Raw genomic sequence first — 14525 nt, 5'->3', positions numbered from 1 at the left:
TTTAATTTAATCTTTATTTGAGTGAAGTCACTATGGTGGTACATGGAGAGTCAGCATAATTTTTAAAACAAGGATGCTTTAAATTGATCAAAAGTGATGATAAAGACATTTACAATGTTACAAAAGACTTCTATTTCAGATAAATGTTGTTCTTCTGTTTAAATGTTGAACTTTCTATGCAAAGAGACCTTAAAAATTGTACTTTGCTGTTTTCAACAGTAATAATAAATGTTTTTGAGCAGCAAATCAGAATATTATAATGCTAAAAATTCAGCTTTGAAATCAACAGTTACTTTAAATAGAATTTAAAATAAAAAAATATTAAAATTTTTTACTGTTTTTGCTGTACTTTGGATCAGATAAATACAGGCTTGGTGAGCAGAAGGGACTTTAAAAACATAAAAAAAAATCTTACTGTTCAAAACTTCTGACTGGTAGTGGAAGTGCTGCAGAAAATGATTTGGAGTTATTATAAACACCTCAAACTTCAAAAAAATCATGGGAAACAACAGAAGAGAGGCGTTAGACTGGCTCTCATATAGTCTATACTGTACGTAGGGGTGGGCCTGTCTGAAACTTCTCAGGGACAGTCAGGCTGATAAAGGCCAACCTTGTGCGAGACTGAGATTAGAGCCGCATGGCTTCAGAAACTGAAGTTTAATTTCACATATGAGCACATTTCAAAGAGTCTGAGTGAAAGGGACAGACAAAAAGAGAAACAGAGTGCATGAATATAAAAAAGACAGAATCAGTTTAAGTAAACAGAGTATGCGAGAGGGAGAGATGATGCTGAAAATCACAATGTTCTTTCCTTACTTAACAACTTAAAGGTAACACAAGCCTGACACACAACAGAAACATCATTAGCCATAACAGGACGACCTCCGGAAGCTGACATTTACACTTCTCAGATGAACAAAAAAATCTTGATGGTCAAAAAATAAGCAGCTGACTAGAAATCAGCTTTTTCTTTCAGCCCAGATAAAAGGAGGATATTAAAGAAGGAGGCTGCTGTCTAGCACAGGTGGTGGTCCATTTAAACCACGCTGCCGCCTTGACCTGTGCATATTGCTTCTTACGGCAGTCTTGATGCTGTCACGGTGACTGATAGGTAGATTAGAGAAAAGGCTACAGCCCCCCGTGTGACACGAGGCACGTCTTTAGGGTGGATATTTCCAGTCCTGTCCCTGAGCTCGGGGATAAAATGATGGACAGAGCGTGGGGGAGTAGAAACTAAAGACCAGACCGCCTGAGGGCCAGTGGTTGTTCTTTAACACGCTCTGCATCAGACTACTGAGGACGATACAAACTGAAGCCAGTCTGTGGAAAAAATGAGAGCAGCTGGAGCGTTCAGACGGCATTTTATGCTCGTCATTTAGCACAATCGTTTTACGGTCAGCACTTTTTTGTTCCAGCGATGAATTTATATCATCATTAATGGCCGAATCAATAAGAACTTAATAGACTTTGCAGCCTGAAATTATAGCTTCATTCATTCGGTTAGACTGCCAAAACCACAGACTACGAAGTTGACCAATGTTAGAGCCAGGGAGAGAATCATTTTAAAAAGAAGTGCATTCATTTAAAAGATCATGCAGGAATGTCTTTGCTCTTTTGAAATTAGAGTTTGAATGTACTATGTATGAATACTTATATGGAGAGGTTTTCAAACTCAGGTCCAAGAACACTCAGGGAAAATGAAATGAAATGAAATTTAATTTAATTAAATTAAATAAACACAAAATTTGTGTAAAATACCCACGTTTGCTTTAATGTTGGATAAAATAAAATAAACTAAAATAACCACATTTGTGCTAACGTGGGATAAAATAAAATAAATGAAAATAAAAAATAAAATAAAATAAAATAAAAATAACCCACATTTGTGTTAATGTTGTTGGATCAAATAAAATAAAACAATAACATAAAAATTAAATAACATAAAAATAAATCAAAATAACCACATTTGGGCTAATGCGGGATAAAATAAAATAAAACAATAAAATAAAAAATGAAATACCCACATTTGTGCTAATGCAGGATAAAATAAAATAAAATAAAAACTGAAATACCCACATTAGCATTACTGTTGAATAAAATAAAATAAAATAAAATAAAATAAAATAAAATAAAATAAAATAAAATAAAATAAAATAAAATAAAATAAAATTAAATTAAATTAAATTAAATTAAATCAAATTAAATTAAATAACCACATTGAAGTTATGTTGGATAAAATAAAATAAATAAAATTAAACAAGTTGTAGCACTGTCAAACAATTAATCGCATACAAAATAAAAGCTTTTGTTGACATAATATATGTGTGGGTACTGTGTATATTTATTATGTATATATAAATACACACACATACATATTTAAGGAAAAAAATTGTTTATATATTAAATAGTTTTACATATAAATTACATAAATATATACATGTAAATACACGTAAATATTTTCAAAATATATACAGTATGTGTGTATATTTATACATAATAAATATATGCTACACAGTATACACATTTTGTAAACAAATGTATTTTGGATGCAAATAATCTAAAAATAAAAATAAATAAAATAAAATAAAATAAAATAAAATAAAATAAAATAAAATAAAATAAAATAAAATAAAATAAAATATCCACATTTTTGTTGGATTAAAAAATCATTTGTTGATTGTCACTGTTGTTGAGGTTTCTGTCAAGTCTATGTACCACTTTCTAAAACTATATCTCAGATATCTTTTTTTTTTTTTTTTTTTTTTGTAGGTGCAAAACAAAGAAATGCATCATGTGTTGATTTGTTCTCAATTCTATTTTTACAGTGTATCTTTCTCAGTTGTTTACCTTTCTTAAGGTCTATTCGGAGCCTCTTTCCACTCTTTTTGCTGTGATTTTGTAGAGGTGATGGTCCCAGGCTGTTTTTCAGGAGGGGGCTGTCAGCACTTTTGCTTTTAGGGGTGGGAGAGAGGCTGATGGGTAATGGGGAGCCCAGTGAGCGGCCCTCTAGACTGCTGTTTGACTCCTGAAACTCAGCTTGCCATCCTGAGGAGGACTCCACAGGCCTCACGATGGGCTTCACCTTCAGCGGTGGAGGGTCTTTGGTCCGTGTGGAGGCGTCAGGGTTTTCAGAGTTGAAGAGGTGGCCGATTACAGTCTTCTCAAAGCGTTCTTTATTAAAAACTGGCACAACTTCTAAACGAACGATGGATGACCGCATGGCTTGTCGGAATATTTCCTGTGCTCTGGTATAAGACAGGGAAGGAAGAGATAATGAGCACAGGAAATAGAAAAAGCAATTAAGAGACAATCAGTTTTTTTTTATAATTATTTGCAAGTTGTTTGATGAAACAAATTAACCTGGAAAAAAAAAAAAAAGGTGGAAATTGTAATATATTGAATAGTCACGGTTTAGATAAAACTCACTCTGACATTTATTCTGACAGCATAATTGGGGTTATGACTAATGAGTCCTACGCATTACAAATGACAAAGCAATCCACCTCCTTCATTTTTGCTTGACTGATTTAATTTAAAAACCGTCCATCCATCGTGAGCATTATAAGATTAATGTGACCTTCTACAGAATAGAAGTACTTCTTCTTAGCGAAGATATGTATATATAATGTATGCATAATGTACATGATGACCATGGAACATGGTAACGTTTCAACAGGTATGGCAAGGTCTTCAGACCAAACGTGTATTAACTACAGTCTAAAGTAAGCCTATTGTATGTTGTTATAATAACTGTATGACAGTGCACACTTCTCAATTTTTGCCACTACTTTGCTAAACTTTAAGTTTAAAAACAATGAATTTTTTGAGCAATGATCACTATATATATGAGAGGACGCCAGCTGCAAGCCAAGAGATTCGTCCTGGCACCCTCTCATACAGTGATGCATTCTTGACATTTACCATTAAGATAACACCAAAAACGGCTTCAAATGAACTATGAAAATGAGAATAAAGTCGTAAAAGCTGCAATGAACTTCTAATTGCTTAAAATCAATGGACTATCTTGTGTTTTATCGTGGGTGCTTGATTATTTCTGTGAGGATCGGCGCCTATGCCCTTAGCACTCTTTTAAAATATTTCAGCTTTTCCACCATCTTTTCACACAATACAAAACTACTCCGCATGCCGTGCGCTAATGAGACTGTTATTTAAAACTGTGCCTTATGCTGTCCAGAATTATTATTTATTATCAGTTGTTCAAATCGTGGTAATCGAACACTGTTTTAATGATAATTAAAATATAAAACGGTAATACTAACGGTGGGACATTTGATCATGATTTATCGCCAAACCGGTAATTGTTACATCCCTAATATAAAGCCGTAATTCTTACTTTTTTTCTCAGAAGTGCGTAATATAAACTCGCAAATCTGATCTTTTTTCTCAGAATTGCAAGATATAAACTGACAAATCTGATATTTTTTCTCAGAATTGCGAGATATAAACTCGCAATTTGACTTTTTCTCAGAATTGCAAGATATAAACTCACAAATTTGATCTTTTTTCTCAGAACTGTGTGATAAAAACTCGTATTTGTGAGTTATAAAGGCAGTATTGCAAGATATAAACTCGCAAATCTGAACTTTTCTCAGAAACAAGATATAAACTCACAATTCTGACTTTTTTTCTGAGAATTGTGTGACATGAACTCACAATTGTAAGTTACAAAGGCAGTATTACAAGATATAAACTCACAAATCTGACATTTTTCTCAGAAACACAAGATATAAACTCACAATTCTGACTTTTTCTGAGAATTGTGTAATACAAACTCACAATTGTGAATTATAAAGGCAGAATTCCAAGATATAAATTCGCAAATCTGACTTTTTTCTCAGAATTGTGTGATATAAACTCACAATTGTGAATTATAAAGGCAGTTCTGCAAGATATAAACTGGCAAATCTAAACTTTTTTCTCAGAAATGCAAGATATAAACTCACAATTCTGACTTTTTTCTGAGAATTGTGTGATATAAACTCACAATTGTAAGTTACAAAGGCAGTATTACAAGATATAAACTCACAAATCTGACATTTTTCTCAGAAACACAACATATAAACTCACAATTCTGACTTTTTCTGAGAATTGTGTGATACAAACTCACAATTGTGAATTGTAAAGGCAGAATTCCAAGAAATAAATACGCAAATCTGACTTTTTTCTCAGAATTGTGTGATATAAATTTGCAATTGTGAGTTCTAAAGGCAGTATTGCAAGATATAAACTGGCAAATCTAAACTTTTCCCAGAAACACAAGATATAAACTCACAATTCTGACTTTTTCTGAGAATTGTGTGATATAAACTCACAATTGTAAATTATAAAGGCAGAATTCCAAGATACAAATTCGCAAATCTGACTTTTTTCTCAGAATTGTGATATAAACTCGCAATTAGACTTTTTTCCTTAGAATTGTGTGATATAAACTCACAATTGTAAGTTACAAAGGCAATATTGCAAGATATAAACCCACAAATATGACATTCTTCTCAGAAATGCAAGATATAAACTCACAATTCTGACTTTTTTCTGAGAATTGTGTGACAAACTCACAATTGTGAGTTATTCAATTCAATTCAATTCAAATTTATTTGTATAGCGCTTTTCACGATACATATCGTTGCAAAGCAGCTTTACACCAAATTGACATTTTTACAATATATGTAGTAGTAGCTTGATGCACATATGGCAGAGATGTGTGGTAAAGATCAATTAATGACGTAATCAAACAGACAAAGAACACTATAAATTAGTAGCAGAATTCGGTAGTGCTGTATGTTTTCAGGGTTGGCATCATCTGAAGTCCTCTGTGGGGTTGGCATCATCTCTTCTTAAGTGTTCTGGATCCACACTGGAGCTTGTGGTAACTAGGAATTCACAAGCTCCAGTGTGGATCCAGAACAGAATTGTGTTTATATCTTGTGTTTCTGGGAGTTATAAAGGCAGAATTGCAAGACATAAATTCACAAATCTGACTTTTTTGCAGAATTGTGTGATATAAACTTGCAATTACAAGTTATAAAGTCAGAACTGCGAGACAGAGAAAAAAGTCAGAAATGCAAGATATAAACTCACAATTCTGACTTTTTTCTTAGAATTGTGAGTTTATATCTTGCAATTCTGACTTTGTAATACAAATTGCAAGTTATTAAGTCAGAATTGTGAGATAAAAATATTAGTCTTTTTCCCCCCTCATAATTGGATTTTCAAAGTCACAACTGCGAGTCTATATCTCACAATTCTGAGAAAAAAAAAGAATTAGGAGATATAAATTGGCATTTGTGAGAAAAAAAAATCAGAGTTTATTTCACAATTCTGACTTTATAACTCGCAATTACGAGTTTATCTTGCGCAATTCTGAAAAAATAAAGTCAGAATTGCAAGTTTACATCATGCAATTCTAAGAAAAAAATCCCAACCATTTTGCAATAACATTTTTTTTTTATTCAGTAGCGGAAACAGGCATCCATAGCCAGCTCATGAAGAAAGTATGAATATCTTGTTAATTTGGGTTCTCTTCATACTATGATCATACCATTAAAACTGATACAAATCTATCATTACACGTTAAAAACTGCCCCAAAACCTGATGATTTGTCAGGTCCTGACAGCTTTGGTTCGGGCAGCAGATCTCTAATCAGCATGATGGCATGCAGTAATGCAGTGTAAGAGGAGATCTGTTACACACACCAAACAGTGCAAAGTAAATGACCATGACTGCTGGATGGGCTCTGTCGCCGTGGGTTGAGTGTTTTTCTGCTTCTGAGACCGGTCCAGGGTTGATAGCCATAAATGGAGTACAATAATGGACACCATGCCTGTTTTTACAACCATGACATGAAAAGCTAGGGCTAAAAACTAAGTACCACAACAGGAAGGCAAGAAAATCAGGAGGTGGAGACAGAAACGGCAGACCAGAAGGTGAAGCAGAAAGAGACTCACTGTGAAAAGGATTTGTCCATTAATTCAGTATCATTAATTTTAACGATACACTCGTCGTCCTGAAAGATGCCTTCCCTTTTGGAGCGACTGTTCTCCTCCACGCCTCGTATGTGCAGACCCAGAGCCCTGAGAAAGAGCAAACCATAAATTATCAACAAAATAGAGCACAGCACCAGCCAGCAACTGGCCATGACAGGCTGCTCTATTGTATTATAATAGAACAACAGCACATGAAAAACACAATAATTGCACAGTAATTACACAGTAATTACATAATAATTACAAAAAACTACTTATTCAAATAATAACATCAACACTGCCCACACTAGTGTATTGTAGAGAACTTCTGAAATGAGGAAGAAAACTCCCTATGCATTTGGCTTTGTTTTATTTCAGGATAAATTCATGTTCCAGATCCATTTCTTCATAAAATTACGGCTGAACCACTGATGTCACACAGACTATTTTATCAATGTCCTTACTACATTTTTGGGTTTTGAACCTGTCAGTTGCATTACTGTCTATGCAGGGTCTTCGATATCATCAAAAATATCTTAATTTGTGTTTTGAAGATGAACGAAGGTCTTGCCAGTTCAACATGAGGGTGAGTAATTAATGATTGAATTTTCATTTTTGGGTAAACTACACCTCTAAGTTTTGCTTTATCGTCCTCTCTTTGCCCTCCCAAGCACAGTACAAAACTCACATAGACAGATCGCTTGGCAAACCACAAGACAGCATCGCTATGGCTGGCAGTGATAAAGGCTATCAGGCTGGAGAAACTCATAAAGCAGGACCATGAACGGCAGAAGAGTATTAATCCCTCACTCTTCACCCGCAGGCACTGCATACGAGCTCATTCACCCTGAATAGCACATTCATACATTACAGTGGGCCGCAGCAGTGTCTGCAGTGCTGTAGAGGCATGGACAAATTATGGAAGATACCTTTGCAGAAATTCAGATGGACGTTTGGGGAGACACGCAAGACTGAAATGGTTTCCTCAGAGAGGTGATATTTGACTGGAGGGATAAAGGTTGAGTTTTCGGTAAGTGCATGAAAGAGACTAAGTATATTCGTCTTCACCTGCTGACAGCCAGCTCACAGCAGGAGCCACAATAACCGGCCTGTTTATGATTCTACTAAAAACATCCACATGTCCACAGCTGCAGCGCAGACTAAAGTCAGTAGCTATACCATGTGGCCATACTTTAAATTCACACATACAGTTGAGCTCAAAAGTTTACATACACCTCACGGAATCTGCAAAATGTTAATTATTTTACCAAAATAAGATCAATCAAACAAAATGCACGTTATTTTTTATTTAGTACTGACCTGAATAAGATATTTACCGTTTACAGACCACAAGAGAAAATAATAGTTGAATTTATAAAAATGACCGTTCAAAAGTTTACATACACTTGATTCTTAACACTGTGTTGTTACCTGAATGATGCACAGCTGTTTTTTATGTTTAATGATAGCTGTTCATGAGTCCCTTGTTTGCTCTGAACAGTTAAACTGCCTGTGGTTCTTCAGAAAAATCCTTTGGGTCCCACAAATTCTTTGGTTTTTCAGCATTTTTGTCTATTTGAACTCTTTCCAGCAGTGACTGTATGATTTTGAGATTCATCTTTTCACACTGAGGAACTCATAAGCAACTACTACAGAAGGTTCAAACGCTCACTGATGCTTGAGACAGAAAAACGACGCATTAAGAGTTGGGGTTGAACACTTTTGAACAGCATGAAGATGTCAATTTTTCTTATTTTGCCTGAATATCATATATTTTTTATATTTTTCATTTAGTACTGCCCTTCAGAAGCAACAAAAGATATTTACATGTTTCCCAGAAGACAACATAAGTAAAATTTACCCTGATCTTTAACCCTCTGGGGTCGAAAAACGCGCCGGCGCGGTTTGTGGCCGTTTTTCTGAAAATGCCAAAAAGAACTTCAATTTCTCCGTCATTTTTGATCGTACAGATAAGAGCAATACATCAATGGAATCTGTAAGGAATTCACTTTTATTTGTGTATTTGTGTCACTAAAATGAACTAAAACTCAGCGAATACTCCACACAGAGACATGAGAGAGATGTCTATAGAAAGCCTGATATGTCTACTTTTAAATGTAGCAAGTCTTATCGAAAACAAATATCATGTGTTAAAGTAATCTGTATGAAACCAACCCCATGTCCAGTCTTTCTCATCAGACCTAATTATTTTTGGAGGATATTTTGGAGGCGCAAGCGGCATACCGCCCACATCAACGTAAAGCGGGAGACTTCACTTCATTGTTCATCTCGGCTACTTGCGTCTTGTTACTGGAAGAAGACGCGCTGTGAGGAGTAAGATTTATATTTCCTCAGAGGAAGAGCGCGATGCGACGCATGGCGAGATCCACCGAAGAAGTAAGTCTTTCTTTTATTAGCCTACTTACGTTAGCTGTTGTGTTACTGTGATATAACTTGTACACATTATAGTAGTTAGATTTTTTCCAAACTATAAGTCCTGACTACATGTGCAATCAAGTGAAACGTCATGAAGTATGTTTCATTTCATTGCATCGAAATGTTTGACGACGCCAGGATGTTTTTAATGTTCTATAAAATAAAAATCACACGATATAAAAGTAAGTGTTTACACTGTAAAACTGAATGACTGAATGAGTCTAAGATTGTTTAGACCAAACTACTGTCATATACTCTGTTCACGACTAGATGTTTATGACGTGCTTAAGAATAATACATTAGTTTCTCAGACATAAAATGGCTTTGTATTGTATAAGACATACAAATAATGCTTGTGTTTATGACTATAAAATCATATTTATTTATTTATTTATCGTATAACGATAGGATACTATTAGTTTATTATTAATACTATGTTAATGAATAGATATTTAACGTGCTAAACAATAATAATTAGTTTCTCAGATATAAAATGCCATTTTTTAAAGATGGTATAAAGCATGTGTGAGTCTATGACTACAAAATCATACTATATGTATATATTACAGATGCTCCTGATATTAACATGCTCACAGATGTTTTTTTTTTTCTCTCTCTAGTGATCTGATTCCTGCACCACAGATGAATGCTACATGAAGAGTACTGTACCAACATCAGATGTTCAACTACACTGATTTTTTTTTCATTGTAAAACAATTTCCTGGACTACTAATGATGAGTTTTGTTTCTTAAATCCATGGAATGAAGCAGCAATCACTTAAATATCAGGTATAATTTACTTGTTTCACTTGTTGAACAGAATCCAGAAAACAGTTTTCAGGAATGACACAAAGTCTGTTCACGTCTCTATGGTTAAATCAATGTTGTCAATAATGTGCTTTTGACCTTCATTATGTATGTTTTGATGATACTGTGTTGTAAATAAAATACAAATAGTCTAAAACTCCATTCTCTGAATCTCTCATTGTTTCTACCTGACAGTCAGAGTCTCATTGATGGGCCATTAGAGGAGGGTCTTTTGTCTCTTTTGTGTGAATCACTATATATCCATGGTCTTTGTCACTCCCTCGCATATTCCCTTTCAGTCACAAAACATGTTTTAGAAAATTTAAATCAATATATTGTTTTCTGTAAACGCGTGAATGAGATGATTTTCACATTTTTATGTAGAAAAAACTCTAGACAACCACATCCAGTTCTCAAAAGTCTTGTGAACTAATGTTCTGAATGTGTTTCATGGCCTTACTTCAGTGACTTAAAGATTTTAGTTTCTCACTAACCACGCATAAATGTTGTTTTCTCAAAAACACAAACATGTACATTAATGTTGCTTACATATTATTGTAGCCCAGTTTGTGCTGATTACAGTGTAATCAGACTTCAGCCATTAATATGTTTTTAAGATACTGAAAAAAGCACAAATGTGAGGGCATGTCAAAACTTCTCCAGGGCCCCAAAACACCCTCAGACCCCAGAGGGTTAAATTCAAAACGTTTTCACCCCCCCGGCTCTTAATGCAGCGTTTGCTTCTGAAGCATCAGAGAGTGTTTGAACTGTCTGTAATAGTTACATATGAGTTCCTCAGTGTGAAAAGATGGATCTCAAAATCATACCGTCATTGCTGGAAAGGATTCTAATTCACAAAAATCCTGAAAAACCAAAGAATTTGTGAGACCTGAAGGATTTTTCTGAAAAACAGTGGGCAAACAAGGGACCCCTGAACAACTATTACTAAAAATATCTTAATGAGGTCAGTCCTAAATAAAAAATAACATGTATTTTGTATGATCCCTCTTATTTTAGTAAAATAATTAATATTTTCTGCAAGGTGTATGTAAACTTTTGACCTCGACTGTACAACCGTATAACCGTTCAAAGGTTTGGGGATGGTAATATTTTTAAAATGCTTTGAAAGAAGTCTTTTATGCTCAACAAGGATGCATTATCAAATACAAAATTAATGTGGTGACAATAACTGTATGAATATATTTTAAAATGTAATTTATTCCTGTGATACAAGCTGTCTTCAGTGTCACATGATCATTCAAAAATCATTCTATTGAAAAATCTACATTGCTTATTATTATCATCAATGTTGAAAAGCTGTGCTGCTTTAAGATACAGTCTTTCTCCAAGAATGTGTTACCACACTAACTATTCGGCATTCTCAACTAGCTGACTAGTAAAATCGAGAAGCCCTAATATAAACTAATAACGTCTCCTATTATCACCTTCAGACTAAACAAAATGATCAAAAACAAAATCAAATGTGCGTAAAAACTCTCCAATAACACACCAGAGGTCAGATTAACAGCATGGAATCCCTATAAAGAAAACGGTACAGGTTCTGGAGTGAATTAGCCTTGTGTTGGTGTAAGACGTGAGAGTGTGACCCGCTAATGCTCAGGAAGGATCTCTTCACCCCTCCATTAGATGTGCTAAAGGCTTCCCGTCCACATGAAGTCACTCTGCATTAGCTAACAGGCCTGTTTACGTTATCGCTCGCCTCGCCATTGGAGACTATTACGGCGGTCTTAAGATGGGGTGACCTTTGACACGCAGAGAGAGAGAGGGGCACGGCATGTCTAAAGGAAACAGATGGAGGTTACGGCCTGTGGGAGACGTGAGTGAGGGGGATGATGGAGAGATACAGAAGGAAAGGGTGAGAGAAATGAGAGAAAAAGACTGAATCCTACAGGGAGGTATCTGTCTTTATTAAGACTCCTGTGCTGTCTCAGTCCCCCGTGACTCTCTCTGATGACTCAGTTTCAGTCAGAAAGAGAAAGAATTACTTAGTGCATGTCAGACAGTAAGAGCGCTCGACCGGAAAAACATCTGGTCATTAACTGAGCCATTCCACAGAAGTTCATGCCAGGTGAAAGTTTGCCGTAGTTACTCAGAAATAGCACTTTGAAGATTACATGACCTCCAGTAGAGAATCTTCTGCAGGCCATAATCAAGACAGCTTTGTTTTGTTCATGCACAAAAACTTCAAACTCCAAACCAGCACCAAAGCTAGCAAACATATGCTGGTCATTGCTAGTCACAAGATTATTTTCAAGTTAGCCAAATTAGCTGCAAACACAAAAGGGGAGAGAAGTGTGTAGAACTTTATAAATGACAGTTTAATTTAAAAAATCGTAACTTGATAAATATTGTATTTAATAAAAAAAGTTCACTTTCATTTTTTAATACTAACCTGCATTTGCTTAAATATATCTGAATGAACTGAGCCACTCCACTCTCTACTTTTTTCCATCAGTCATTGAAAAATCCATATCAGACCACCACAATTGTGGGTGGGCCAGACAATAAGGAAAAAAACAGCCAATATAATCAATATAATCGAGTTACAAACAAAATTATTACATTTACAAAAATGTTATTTAATTAATTAATTTTGTTTGTTTGTTTGCTTTTTGAACACCAGAATTCGGAGGGGAAAAAAACAAAAAAAAAAAACTGTTCATACATTTGGGGTCGGTAAATTGCTTCAATTTTTTAAAATAAATTAATAATTTTATTCAGCAAGGATGCATTAAATTAAACAAAAATCCCAATAAAGATTTTTATAATGTTACAGAAGATTTCTATTTCAAATAAATGTTGTTCCTTTAAACTTTCTATTCAAAGAATCCTGAAAAATGTCTGTCTTTCCAAATAAATAAATAAATAAAAATGTTACAAATAAAATAATTTAATTCATTAATTAATTAATTTTTGGAACAACAGAATATGAAAAAAAAAAAAATTCTTTTTTTTAAAGAAATGAAAAATATTACTCAGCAAGGATGCATTAAACTGATTACAAATCACAGTAAAGATTTTCACTATGTTACAAAAGAGTTCTATTTTAAAATAAATGTTATTTATATTCATTTAAAAGACCTGAAACAACTATATATATATATATCAGGGTTTCCAAAATAATTTTCCTTATTGTCTGGCCCACCCACAATTGTGGTGGTCTGATATGGATTTTTCAATGACTGATGGAAAAAAGTAGAGAGCGGAGTGGCTCAATTCATTCAGATATATTTAAGCAAATGCAGGTTAGTAATAAAAAATAAAAATAAAAAATAAAAGTGAACATTTTTTTTTAAATACAATATTTATTTAAATTATTTACATTTATTTATTAACATTTATTTACAAATAATAAATGTAAAAATAAACAAACATTAAGTAATGCAACTGTTTTCAACAATAATTTCAGCATATCAGATTTCTGAAGAATCATGTGACACTGAAGACTGGAGTAATGATGCTGAAAATTCAGCTTTGCATCACAGAAATAAACTACAGTTTAAAATATATTTAAACAGAAAACAGTTATTTTAAAACTGTAGTACCGTGTCACTGTGTTCGTGATCAAATAAATGCAGCCTTAAGCATAAGAGACCTCACCAACCCCAAACTTCTGAAAATTCATGTAGTAGAGAAAGTAACTACAAATAAATAACTAATATTGAGCAATACTGATATGGTTACTGATGAACAATGAACAATACTAATGAACAATACAGAAAGTATGGTGGGTGCCAAAATAAGATATAAAAAATAAATCTAACAGACAGTCTCCCCCAAACTCCCCCTTTATAGCTGAAGTACTTAACTTTTAACCCCTCTCATTTACCCTACAAAATGTCATGATGAGTTTTCCTGAGCCAGCAGCACTCGTTGCTGACCCCTACACCCTGCTCCTGCCATCAAACAGAGCTGTGGGTTTATATACTGCTGACCCGCTCGAAACAGCAGCTGCAGTAGTCTGACCGCCACAGGATGCCCAGATATCTCCCACAGGAACGCACAGTCTTCACTTGCTCTACCTGTTCCTCACCACTGAAGCATTGAAGGAACAAAACAAATAAATAAAAAAAAACGTCCTGTCTACAAAAACGAGCACATGAACATATGACTGTCATCTGTTCAGTGTTCAGCAACACAGCCCTGATAACCAACAGTGAGAAGTATGCAGATATACAAAAGTCAGCCAAGCAAAAACAGGTCATTTGCATACAAAGTTCTAAAGTATGCATTTAAAATCTTAATTTCAGTTTCGCATTTCAGTTTTCACTGTGCAC

At 34.3% G+C, this 14525-nt stretch overlaps 1 protein-coding gene across 1 annotated transcript in view; it reads right to left on the bottom strand.

Moving 5' to 3' along the window:
• pard3bb (par-3 family cell polarity regulator beta b) overlaps positions 1 to 14525 on the bottom strand; it is a 386633-nt gene that overhangs the window by 237101 nt on the left and 135007 nt on the right. The window contains 2 exon segments of the mRNA XM_051118598.1: positions 2848 to 3245; positions 6967 to 7092. Coding sequence (XP_050974555.1) covers positions 2848 to 3245; positions 6967 to 7092 — 524 coding nt within the window.

This window comes from Labeo rohita, chromosome 9, assembly GCF_022985175.1.
Source record: "Labeo rohita strain BAU-BD-2019 chromosome 9, IGBB_LRoh.1.0, whole genome shotgun sequence".
Lineage (NCBI taxonomy): Eukaryota > Metazoa > Chordata > Actinopteri > Cypriniformes > Cyprinidae > Labeo > Labeo rohita.
Note: the sequence above shows the minus strand (reverse complement) of the source record. Positions and strands in the feature narration are given on the sequence as shown.